Below are 13,721 nucleotides of genomic sequence, written 5' to 3'. Positions count from 1 at the left end.
TTTGGACAGAATTTAATTAAAAATGAACTTTAGAACGGCTTCTTCGTCTGTGTGGTGTTGCCTCCGTTTCACCCACCGAGCGCCAGATTCAGTCCCCAGTCATAGCTGTATGCCACCTTCTTTGGAATCTTTTTTCAATAGATCCAGTACGTTGCTGAGAACGTACATCATGTTCTTCATTCACGTCTCGCAGGTACAGTTTATATATAAAAGCAAATTGTTCATTTTGATGGCTATTCTACATCCAAGTGCATTTTAGTGTTGAACTGAATTATCTGTAAGTTCTAGGAAATTCTCACATCATTTCTTGCCTAGAAACCCATGCACCAATATTTTAAAAGACTTCCATGCGTTAAGTTCTTCTGCAGTCATTGCTTCTTCAGAGCTTCTAATTGTAACATGAGCCGAATTTAAGACTCGGTAAGAATTCCACTGTTTATTTTTGCATCAGACACCTGACGAAACATTTATCTTATAAAGTAAACAGTAGTAGAATGACTAGATAAATCTTTAAAGAACTATTTTATTAGTCCCAATCTGACATGCAGAAGAGGTAACAAATATTTTCCAGTGGTGCTATAGGTTCCCGCACTCTGTCATTTGTTACTGGAATTAACTCTTCACCCAAAGGCCATTGTTTTCTAATAAAGTGTTCCGCCATTCCAAAGACAGAGGAAAAATGAGTACTTTGTGAAGCCTTCTTGAAGTCGTGGAAGGAATCCAACTATCTCAAAGCCTCCACATACATCCCACATGCAGCATTCCTATTTTATTTTCTCCAGAACCAGCTTACAGCTCTCTTAATCTTCTTTCAATTCAACAGGATGAGCCAATGGTATGTAAGGAAGACTATTTCCATTGCGCCAAATAACAGCTTTAAGGTACTGAAAAGACGCCTGTCGTTTTGTTTGTGATGTATGCCAATTGCTTCAGAGAGACCAGTGATACCAGAACACAAAAATAAATCTCCCTCATTTCATAGAAGCAAGCAAATTTATTATGTCTTTTCCCCTATTTCACCGTAATTTCATCTTTTGGTCTCGTAAATTTATCCCTCATTAACTCATCCAAACTTTCCTGTCGGGGGTGATTTGATTCCAGTGCTGAGTCATCGCCACAGCCGCTGAAATCGGAATCGCTGTTAGTATCTGGTTCCTCTTCATGTGGTAAATGACTTGGTAATACTGGAACTGGTAATTTCTCACTATGTAGCAGTGGAGCAATAGATGAAATTATGGCAGAATGATCTAAATTTCTCCTTTTCTTTGTACTGTTGTAAATTTATATGTCCACAATACAATAACTGCAATTGTCATGATGGTTTGTGGGTCCCCTGTAAATTCAGTAGATTGTAAAAGGGATACTCTTTTTTGGCCCACGGAGCCATCCTTCCATTATGGACCTACAACTTTCATACGACAGTAGAGGAGCCCAGGAAATATGGAGTGAGGTTTACATACAACACAAAACTTTATGGGTAATACGTGCTGTCTAACTTGTTTAGAGCGAGCATAGTACCAACAGAAATAACAAAAGGGGTCATATGGTAATTTACGCTTGCTTCTGATTGCCACTCTTCTAAATCATCTGTAAAGAGACAGCAGAAAATTTATAACCAATTTGAATAATCTAGAAAACAGTGGCATAATATTACACTCTAGTGTTATATAGCTGTAACCTATGATACTAACAAAGAAATTGGAGACGAAACTAATAAATGACACTGGGTGCCATATGGCGATTATTTATCGAATTAGATGAATGAACAGTTTATTATTTTACATCTTTTAAAAATAGGACGTCTTAATATTAAAAAAGTAACAAATATATCAGTTTTATTCAGAAAATGTTGCTAAACTGACATCAACATTTCCTTGTTTCGTAATTTTGTTATTTCACGCATACGTTAAAGTTCGAAATTATGCTCTATATCACGACAAACGCATAAGTTTTGATGCATCAGCGAAAGATAAAAGAGGAAAGGTGCAAACAGGACGTTTAATCTATCGTGTAAACCTTAATGACCTAGAAATTCGAAGGTACTTTATTTATAATAATATATTTGTCTTCTGGTACTGAGACAGTCGAGCATGCTGAAACTTGTCACAAGGAAGGATATACTTTAAGATCGCGAAATCTCATGCATTATTTATTTATTTAGCGTATGACACTATAACTAAAGTACAACTACCATAGCTAAATTGTATAGTTTTGCAAAATAAATAGAACTGAAACATTAAATCTACAAATTAATATCTAAGTATTTAATCCATTCATGGGCTTTCTCTGTCACTTCATAGAAATCTTCTAGATATCCGTGGTATGCTCATCTACTACAGCTTGTTGCAATGTGTTTGATGGTATGATGTGCACTGCCAGAATCATAGTGAGAAGATGATACCTTCCCTCAATGGTGGAGGTTTTCTACACATAGGCCACGGCCTGTATGCATCCTGTTAATAGTCTTCCAAGACTGTCGCGGTAATTCCATACCGGCTTAGAGGGGTCTGATATTCCTTATGGAAATTGCTATTCCTCGTTTCTGCTCATGTTGAAATCCAGCGATTCTATCGAAATGTTAGGCGACAGTATGCATTTAATCGGCTGATTCTAAGTGCAGACGTATCATGGTGGATTGGGAGCTGTGGAATATTAATTAATTTGTCATTTTCTTTGAGAAGTGTATTCTGTCTTCGAAGATCTGATGTCGCAATTCGGCTAGGAGGTGGTAATCAGTGAAGAGGAGTACGTCTCATGCAACCTGTCAATGTCCTCATTGCTGCACATAGCTAAACATTGACTTTGCTCAAACGTGAACTAAGAAGCCGCACTGTAGTATCTGTCAGCAGAATAGACAAGTCCTAAGGAAAAACATAGTTGTGTTGTAGCTCTTTCGCCCCATTAGATACCACTTTGATTCTGTATGATGTTATTCCACGATCTTATCTTTGCTGTGCTATGTTCTAAGTGTTTCTTTCAGTACAATGAACTACCTAGAGTAATTTCAAAATGTCTTGGGAAGTCTTGGTGGCGGAGGGCTTGATCATTAAACTGACACTTGGCTTTGCATTGGCCATTCTGGTTGTTAAAATGAAACAGCTAACTTCGCTCTTTGTTGGATTCGGTGTTAATCTACACTCGTCGAAGAATTTGTGCGTAGTTCTCAGAGCCGCAGAGAGTATCTCTTCACCGGCTTCAAGACTACTCTGTTGAGTGGTAGACACCAGATCCTCTTCTCAGACTCTGTTTCAGAGAGATCCTATATAGGGGCTATATAAATTGAACAAAAATAATTCCAAAACTGAACCCTGGAGAAGACCGTTATACTGTTTCTTTTGTCTACTTAATCGGGACGACTTGGAAGTATCTCTTCGATAGCCCCGTGGGGATTAGCCGAGCGGTTTAAGGCGCTGCAGTCATGGACTGTGCGGCTGGTCCCGGCGGAGGTTCGAGTCCTCCCTCGGGCATGGGTGTGTGTGTTTGACCTTCGGATAATTTAGGTCAAGAAGTGTGTAAGATTAGGGACTGATGACCTTAGCAGTTCCATAAGATTTCACACACATTTGAACATTTTTGATCTCGTCGATAACATGCAGTTTATGAGTCTAATTATGGTTTGTCAGTGCATAACACTTGCGAGTTTTTACAGGAGTCCTTGTTTTCGGACTGTGCCATAGGCAGCAACATGCCAGCAAACACCACTGATGATTTAATTCATTGTTAGAACACAGCTATTGTATGTTGGGTTAAGCTTAGTAATTGGTCCGTACAGCTTCTCTTATGTCTGAATTCCGCTTGTTGCCACTGATGATTTAAGTCATTGTTAGAACGCAGCTATTGTGTGTTGGGTTAAGCTTAGTAATTGGTCCGTACACCTTATCTTAGGTCTGAATTCCGCTTGTTCGATGGGTGTTGGTTCATGGAAATTAGGATCGATTCTGATAAGGATGAGTCTTTGTACGACAAATAGTCCCTTAGTAATGGCATTTACAAACTGAGATAGTGAGTGAACTCTCGCGTTCCTAGTGGGTTCAAGCAGAAAAGAAATTCACTTACGTCTCCTCTAATTATTACATTTGAAGCCAATTAATCAGAGCAGTAACGCCAACAGTGAAAGTAGCGGTGCGGAGCGTACAATGTGGTATAGTTATACTTTATATTCCGTCTAATTATTAGTATTAAACATTGTTTAAAGCTAAGTACAGACAAAGATCGAGAAGGACTGGCTTTCCCAGAAAAAAAAAAACACAGTGGCGTTTGATTTGGAGAAACAAAAGAACTCCCAAAATGGCATGACCATAAGATGCGTTGAACTGCATTGCTCAGAACCACGAGTCAAGTGTCTTAACCGTTCTGTGACTTCAGTCTGCTTTCGTAACTCCTTGTGCATTAATATGGGACAATTTTTAAGGAAGCTAGGTACTTTAGCGTTTCTTGTTCAACTAAGCTGGTGTTCCATCCTTAATAATGTTGCTAATAGCGGAAAGTTAGTATTTCAGAACAAAAAAAATCTCTCTCAATGGAAGGGCGTTACTATACAATGTGTAATTGAAAATACAGGGGAAAAGTATTCTAGGACAGTCCTCTAATTCTTGAGCCACAAACACGTTTATGATTGCGATTGGAAAAAGCTGAATCCATACGTAATGCAATGTTCTTGGTTCAGATTATTAATGTCTGAGTAAGAGACTTGACTGTCAGTAAGACTGGTGGAGAAATGCCGCAATATGAGTGCAGAAAAGTGAGGACCCGGTGGACCGCGCGCTGTTCGCCACCAAGGTGTTTCCCCCTGGCGCCAAGCAGCCCAACTACTTCCCGCTGGAGGTGGGCGTGCACAAGATGGCCACCGAGCCGTTCGCCTTCCACACGGAGGAGGTGAACATGTACCCGCTGATCGAGCGCATCTTCAGCCCCGAGGACAAGTGCTCGCTGGTCGTCACGCCGCTGCTGCCGCCAGTCATGACCTACACGCCCGTGCAGAAGAAGTCGCCCCTCAAGGAGATGGTCACGGTTGGGTAATGCTATTACCAGTATTCCTCCTAGACTATCCTAGTGCATGCTGGCCGCTGGCAATTGTATTTACTTCTCACAGCGTCATACACTGTCAGAAATGGTAGGTGTTAAACCGTAAAGCACCAGTGTGATTTTCATCAAACTTTCTGAAGATGTTCATCACGTATTTGTATTAAATAATTAAAAAAATTTGTAATCCTCTGAGCCTGCTGCATAATAAATGTCTTTCAAGGACACAATAAATTTTGTGTAACCAGTTACGCTGCTACGAGTATTATTCTTTTATTTGAACTATAGGCCTATTGCAGCTATACAGCCATCATTTCGTTGACTGTAATAGAACCTCTTATAAATTTTGGTACATTTGTTGCGTGGTAAGTGTGTTACTTATGGATAATATGATTTTACATATGCGTTTATGTCCAGACTTCCATGCTATATCGTTCATTCTGTTGATATCTGTTTGTTTACTGACTATATCCTTTCCTTGTTATTTTAGTAATAATCAGTTGTGTGTTCCAGTACGTTCTGATATCTCATTAATAATGGTCAAAAGGAAACTGAAAGTGCAGTTGAAATTTCGTGACAGCAATAATATCACATGATCAGCGATGTTGAATATTACATATGATTATCGACAGTTCTGGTTCTCCTGAACAGATATCTGTAGTGTTGTGTTACTAAAATTTTGTGGATGGTTGTATTATGATTTATTGAGGAACTTGGGGATTATGTGATTAAAATTTCCTATGTAGTGTTTTTATTTTAGATCAATTTGTCCCTTGAGGATTAAATGTGGACAATCTCTTGTGCGTAAATGTATGTCGACATCCTCCACCATAATCACTATCGGTCCTTTTGGTGTTATGTGTAAAGTATCCATAGCACTTTTTAGTCGATCTGTTATGTGCTATTCATTTTTAATGTGGTGGAAAGAGGAGAATGAGTTGTTTGCAATTAGTGTAACATGCTCTCGATATCTAGTAGCGAATTTCCTACCTCTTTGTCCTACGTAGAATTTTCCACAGCCTGCAGTGGTTTTCAGTTGCATGACTCTATTTTTGTTTTTATATTACATTGTGTTTCATAAGCGAAACGTATGTTGGTATTTTTCAGTAATGCATTAATTCTGTTTCATATATTTCCCTAAACAAAAGCAAAATCTCCTAGATACATGATTAAAATATAATTTACAACCTAAATTTACAAAAACAAATTAAAATGAAACTTGCAGCAACAACTGAGACAGCCATAAAGAGAACTAAACCATCACTCAAACAACAAAAACAGATGACAGTTAAAGCAGTAAATATGATGGAAAGACAAACATCAAGATTTCATATTGTATTTAAAAAAAGATCATAGAATATTATGCCAAATCAACCACAAGCTAACATCCAGTAATGAAATAGCTATAAAGCCAGATAAGGGAAATCATCCAGTCATACTACAAAAAAATGAGTACATACAAAAATTGGATGTATTCTTCATGATAAATAACATAATACATATCTCTACCGATCCAACAAACAAATATGCAGCTCAATCCAAGAAAATTATAGAGCACTCCACTATACTTATGACTGAATACGAAAATGGAACATGTATAGTAATGAACCCAAAGATATCCAGAGTATGTGGACACCCAAAAATACATAAACCTTCACTTCCAATCCACCCAGTTGTGGATAGTATAAATAGTCCTACATATCACATTAACAAAAAAACTGGATTGAATGCTGCAGCTTCTGAATTTAGTACTAAACTAAAACCACTTCACATTCAGTGATGGAGTAGCTATGGAATGTAGCATTGCTGGCACATAGCAGATATTTTCTTAAACACATTAGAAGAAAAATTCTTCAGAACCACAAAATAAAATAATAAATTAATACAGATATGATGACAACACAATAAAGCTCATGGATAGAAACAATAAGCATATGGAACACATACACACAACACTCAACACTCTATATCTCAAAATGAAATTTACAATGCAACCAGAAACAAGAAAATCAATAAACTTCCTCGATTTGACCATAAGTAATAGTAACAGCTCTTGTTAATTCGAAAGCCAACTCCAACTGTTAACATTATCAATGCAAATTTCTGCCACCCAACAACATACAAATATGTGTGCTTTCACACCATGATCAGTAGAATGATTAACCTGCCTCTAAAACAGGATTCTATACAAACAGAAATTAAAACCCTGCAATATGTGGCTCAATATAACAAATACAATCCACAAATAATCACAGAGTTGTATAACAAATACAAGAAACCCTCCTGAACTACTATATGTAAAGAAATAACAGCCATCAGAAATACACCAAGGAAACAGAAAATTACATATATATCTACCACATACCTAGGGAACATATCTCAAACAAAATGAATGTTTTGCTGAAGAACACCATCATACCTTTAGCTTACCACACTTGACATAATATAAAAACGGAAACCATTTATATACTCCAAACCAGGTATATTTAAATTCGTTGCAAAGACTGTGAAAAATTCTGTGTAGGACAGATAGGTAAAAACTTTGCAACAGAATGTTGTGAGCATGTTAGACTGACACCAACCCATCCACCATTCTCCACCACATGAAATTGACCCACACACAGACTTATTGGGTACTGCTATCAATATTTAGTACGTAACGCCAGAAGGACCGATAGTGAATATTTTGTAGGAAATCGAGGTATGAATAGTATATGAAACATAAGTATCCACATTCAAACCCCAACAAAGAAACTGATCTAAAATATAAACACTTCATCGAAAACTTTATTGATATTATCCACAAAGATCTTGGATAAGTCATAATATAATCAGATAAAAAAATTTGGTAACGCATCACCACAGGTATCCATTCAACATAACCAATGACATCGCTGACAGAATTGCCAACAGGCTGACGTAACCACACAACATCGCTGATCATCTGACACAAGCCGGCCGCGGTGGCCGTGCGGTTCTGGTGCTGCAGTCCAGAACCACGAGGCTGCTATGGTCGCAGGTTCGAATCCTGCCTCGGGCATGGGTGTGTGTGCTGTCCTTAGGTTAGTTAGGTTTAAGTAGTTCTAAGTTCTAGGGGACTTATGACCTAAGATGTTGAGTCCCATAGTGCTCAGAGCCATTTGAACCATCTGACACAACTGCAGTCATGAAATTTCAACTGCAAATAGAGTTTAATTCATTATTGAGGAAGTATCAGAACATGTAGTAATGCACAACTGATTACTACTCAAATACCAAGGAAAAAATATAGTCAGGAAACAAACAGACAGCAATATAATCAACGATATTTCATGAAAGTAAGCTGTTAAAAACGTATGTAAAATCATGTTATCAATAGATAACTCACAAGTCATACAACAAATGTACCAACATTTATAAGATATTCTATTACAGATAACCTGATGATGACTGTGTAGCTCAAATAGGCCTACAGTTCAAATAAAAAAGTACTGATAGCAATGTAACTGGTTACATGAAATTTATTATGTCCTTGACAGAAATGATAAAACATTTGTTACATTCGGTAGTGGTATCCACTATCAACATTTGTATGAGTGTGGCCCCTGTAGCACAAATGCACTCTTGTATTCAATTGGATATGAAAGCAAGCGAATTTCAGCTGTCAACTGGAGAAATTGCTTGACACAGTGTGTCAGACTGCTGTTTCCAAAGTATACGTTTTCCCATAGGATACCAGGCATGGTCTATAGGTGTATGTCAGAGGAATGGGCAGGTCAATCAAGTATTATTACATTCCCCATGGTGTTTTTACTGTGAACTGCAGTGAGGGTCATACATTACCCTACTGGAATATGCAATTTGGAGGTGTCGTTGCGAAAGTTATGACACACAGAGTATACCATTCTTGACACACAAGGACGAGCATTTAGTCTATAAATATTTACCAAATCTATTCTTTTATCATATCTAATGTACACCATGTTTCCAGGAGCTGGAGAAGTAAGGACCTCAAAGTTCGATGCTTTCTATGAGCCCTCACAAGGTCATACGTGGACACAATGGAATCAGTGTGAACGCCACAACAGAATTAAGATTCAAACCCACAAAATCTTACTCTGTGTCCCAGCTGACTCTGGCCTTACACCATACAGATATCTCTTTTCTGTGGAATGATGTCGGTGGTAAATGAAGCATGATAGCTCGAGATCTCAACCCAGCTTCCAGTAACCTGTCCTCGACAGTTCGTGGTGACATGAATATCAGCTGTTGTGATCTGTCTGTTAGTCAGATCCACTCGAACAAACCGCATATATCCTGGTTGTGCAGATCAGAACATACTCTCCTTCCCATACTGTTGTACTGAGCCCACCTCGCCACCATTAGTTCCGTAGCAGCTGCACCAGACCCAATTGTCTGTATGACCTATTGGTATGACGCTCTCATGTCTCTCATGGCAGTGATTAGAATTTTCTATTTCTGAAAGATGGCGTTAACCTTCACGTTGGAATTCTTGACAAGAGTCTGAACATGCAGTCAAATTAAACGTGAGGATTGGATAACAAGCTCAGAAGTTACGAGAAAGACCAAAGGGTTCAAATAAAACATCATTTATCTCATGTTTTGTCGATCTTTTCAACATCCATATTGAAACCCCATTACGAGTTTTTCCGGAGTCGTCGTCTATTCTGTGTAGGAAATGTTTAATAACCTCTGCTGACCTGAAATAAAAACACTGACCATAAAATCTTATCAGACATATTCATTCATTTATTAGTAGATTAAATTTTGCAGAGTGTGGTCATACACAGCATAATCCATGATAACGTTGCCCAATATTTAGACATCTAGAGTGCCAATCACGTTTGTTCATTAACACATCCAGAGAGCTTCTGCCTTGTTGAGACGAAACGTCAAACAATCGCGGAATAACAACGTTATCAATTATGTGTTTACATTTTTCCATCCTTACACAAACTGAAAAGTACAATATTTGTGACAAAAACGCATCAGATAATGGTACTTTCTGCGAACTAATTCAGTTTTATGTACTTAACATTTTTAGGCGGACGCTTAATTGATACTTTTTGTATTTACAAATACAGCTATTTTAGCTCAGCAGTTGTTCCAACAATTTTCTTCGCATATTTATATTTTAAGGTATGTTTTTCTCTGATAGAGGTTTTTTGACTTCTGTTTTATTTTACTGGTGTTAACAATTTTGAAACTGGAGTGTGTTATTGAAGTTTAGAATTAGAAAGCAAATTAAATGTTTAGTGTTTCAGCATTAACTCATTCCAGCGAATTTGAAAAGAAATGAAACACACTCATCAAAAAAAGTTTTGGAGCACCCCAGTTTCCAATACTCCTGAAGGTAGGCGTTGGCTGTGGGTATTGTATCACAGAGACAGTCCCTTTGACTGTTCAGAGATGTCACTAAACCTGGCCAAAGTTGTAAACAACGATGCAGCGCCTATTAGAAGAAGGCGGTTCGATAGCCGATCAGTTCCAGTCACTCCACAAGGGAGGAGGTACATGGCTCGTATTGTCTGTAGTTCAGCCATGCTTAGGCGGTCAACACCTCCGTTCGATGGCGTCCGCATTGTTACTTTGTGCAAGAAGGCCTCTCAACAAGGGAAGTGTCCAGGGGACTCGGAGTGAACCAAACGGTATTGTTCGGACATGGAGGATATACAGAGACACAGGAACTGTAGATGACATGCCCCGTTCAGGCCGCCCAAGGGCTACTACTCCATTGGATGACTGCTACCTACGGATTATGGCTCGGAGGAAACCATGTTGAATAATGCTTTTCGTGCAGCCACAGGACGTCGTGTTACAACCCAAACTGTTTGCAGTAGGCTGCATGATGCGCAACTTCACTCCCGACATCCATGGCGAGGTCCATCTTTGCAACCAATACACCATGCACCGTTGTACAGATGGGCCCAACAAAATGATGAATGTTTCGCTGAGGATTGGCATCACGTTCTCTTCACTGATGAGTGTCGCATATGCCCTCAACTAGACAATCTTCGGAGACGTGTTTGGAGGGAACCTGGTCAGGCTGAACGTCTTAGACACACTGTCCAGCGAGAGCAGCAAGGTGGATGTTCCCTGCTGTTTTGGGTTGGCATTATGTGGGGCCAACGTACGCCGCTGATGGTCTTGGAAGGCGCCATAACGGCTGTACGATACGTGAATGCCATCTTCCGACTGATAGTGCAACCATATAGACAGCATACTGGCGAGGAATTCATCTTCAGGGACGAGATCTTGTCAAAGACTCCCTTCAGCATACTGCATCGATCGACTGATCTCCAGACATGAACCCTATCGGTCTGGGATGGATTGAAAAGGGCTGTTTATGGACGATGTGTCCCAACAACCACTCTGAGGGGATTACGCGAAATCGCCGTGGGGAGTGGGACAGTCTGGGCCAACAGTGTCTTGATGAACTTGTGGATAGTATGCCAAGACGCATACAGGCATACATAAAAAAAGCAAGAGTACATGCCACTTGGTATTATATGTACCAGTGCGTACAGCAATCTGGACCACCACCTCCGAAGGTCTCGCTGTATGGTGGTACAAAATCCAGTGTGTGGTTTTCACGAGTAATAAAAAGGGCGGAAATGATGTTTATATTGATCTTTATTCAAATTTTCTGTACAGGTTCGGGAACTCTCGGAACCGAGGTGATACAAAACTTTTTTCGTTGGTGTATGTTCTGGATATTCCGTCTCCTAATCTTCCAGATGAGACATAACTTCTTAAGGGAGTAATCACTTTTTGCAACAAGTAACTTTGCAAATTATAAACTTCGTCAATATACTTTCCATTTATCTTATGTAGCAGTTTATTTGGTCATTTATACCTTGTGGTCATTATCAGGTTAGACTAAGTGCTACAGTCAATAAAATTGCTTCGCACCAGAGTTCAGTCTGCAGCAGAGTTAGCGAGGACGCCCTTGCAGACTGCGCAAGCTGTGGGAGACGGGCCACGTGGCCTACTGGCGCACCAAGTGGCACTCGCGGCGGCCATCTTGCCTGGTGGACGGGCAGTTCGCCAGCGCGCGCCTCGACACACTGGCGCCAGCGTTCCTGCTGCTCATCGCCGCGCTGCTGGTGGCACCACTCCTCTTGCTCTGCGAGGTCCTCTCGATTCGCAGGTACGTGTCCGTGGCGCTCCTCCTGTCTTCATCTAACGACCAGTTGGTAGCGATAGCCCGTAACAGATGTACTCCATGTGTTGTCTGCTCTTACTCAAATGGGGACATGCCACACAGCTTTCTGTCCTGAATATCACGCAAAGATAAGCTTCCTCTAGTATTTCCAGATGCGATTACCCTTGACTACTACCTTAATCTTCGTGATGATAGAGCTATTAAACGGCACTACGAACACATGGTGGAGATTAGAGAGGCACATACAGGGGGGAACAAACATAAGGAAACACCAAATGCACAACACGTTACCATGTCTGAATTGGTGTACGAAAACCGTAGGTTTTTGAAACAGTTTCCAGTCGTCTCAGAATGGATAAATACAGGCATTATATGGTTTTCAACGGAATCTTATGCCACTTTTCCTGCTAAATACTGGCAAGATCAGGCAACGATGATAAAGACAGACAGCCATCACGCATCCTTCTCTGCAAATGAGACGACACAGGCTCAATAATATTGACATCTAGTGGTGTGGCGGCCAAGTGAGATGCAACAATTCATCCCCGTACTCACAAAACCAGTCCTGAACGACGTGAGCTGTCTTAAAAGAGGCCCTGCCCAAATCATCACCTAACCTCCGCCGGGTTTCACTCTTGGGACGTAGGCTCAGAATTTGGAGGCAGTGTGTAATAAGAATTATCCGACCAAATTTTCTTCCATTGTTCCACAGCCCAGGTTTTATGGCTTCGGTAGTAAACTTTCCTCTTACAGAGATTAACATCTTCATTTTGTTTCGGTGCTGACACTGTTCGCCACAGCAACATTCAGTTCATCAATGATTTTTGCAATTGTCATTCTTTTGCTTGTTGTCACAATCTTCTTCAATGACCGTCTTTTACCATCACGTAACTCCCGCTGTTGCGGTATGAATCTTCGACACGGTGCCTCATGGAACACCAAACACTTCGACTAACTTGGTTTAGGAAGCACCCACCATACCAGCACCAATAATATCCGCTCGTTCGAATTCACTTTTCTTCCACATAGTGCGCTCACAACTACACAGAGCACAGTTTGGAAGGTAGGAGACGAGGTACTGGCAGAAGTAAAGCTGTGAGTACCGGGCGTGAGTCGTGCTTCGGTAGCCCAGTTGGTAGAGCACTTGCCCGCGAAAGGCAAAGGTCCCGAGTTCGAGTCTCGGTCGGGCACACAGTTTTAATCTGCCAGGAAGTTTCACACAGAGCACTGTTCCGATCACGACTGACATTTGCAATTTTCCCTTAGGAATGGTCAGTTTCCTGAGTGATTACTCAGTAGTAAAGCCCTTTTATAAAGGGGAAATCGACAACGTAGATAATTTTTGTTGTGACTTGGCAAGACAGCCAAGTCACTATGAGGTGAAGCCGAAAGGCACGCGCTTAAGCTCACGCAGACTGGCGTGAGGTCTGGAACAGTTACGGGAATTTATACTATGAAGAAAAGAACGTAGCTCTTGGAATACTTAACTTCAATCCATAATTGGAGAACATCGCTCTTGACGGTACATGTTTTA

The 13,721-nt window shown here is 40.2% G+C and overlaps 1 protein-coding gene across 1 annotated transcript in view; it reads left to right on the top strand.

The window, feature by feature from the left end:
* LOC126456898 (glutamate receptor ionotropic, delta-2-like) overlaps positions 1-13,721 on the top strand; it is a 111,327-nt gene that overhangs the window by 86,910 nt on the left and 10,696 nt on the right. The window contains exons 8-9 of the mRNA XM_050092792.1: positions 4,738-5,015; positions 11,978-12,172. Of these exons, the coding sequence (XP_049948749.1) occupies positions 4,738-5,015; positions 11,978-12,172 (473 nt within the window). The remainder of the gene's footprint in view (positions 1-4,737; positions 5,016-11,977; positions 12,173-13,721) is intronic.

This window comes from Schistocerca serialis, chromosome 1 (assembly GCF_023864345.2).
Source record: "Schistocerca serialis cubense isolate TAMUIC-IGC-003099 chromosome 1, iqSchSeri2.2, whole genome shotgun sequence".
NCBI lineage: Eukaryota > Metazoa > Arthropoda > Insecta > Orthoptera > Acrididae > Schistocerca > Schistocerca serialis.
This window is presented reverse-complemented; position numbering and strand designations above follow the sequence as displayed.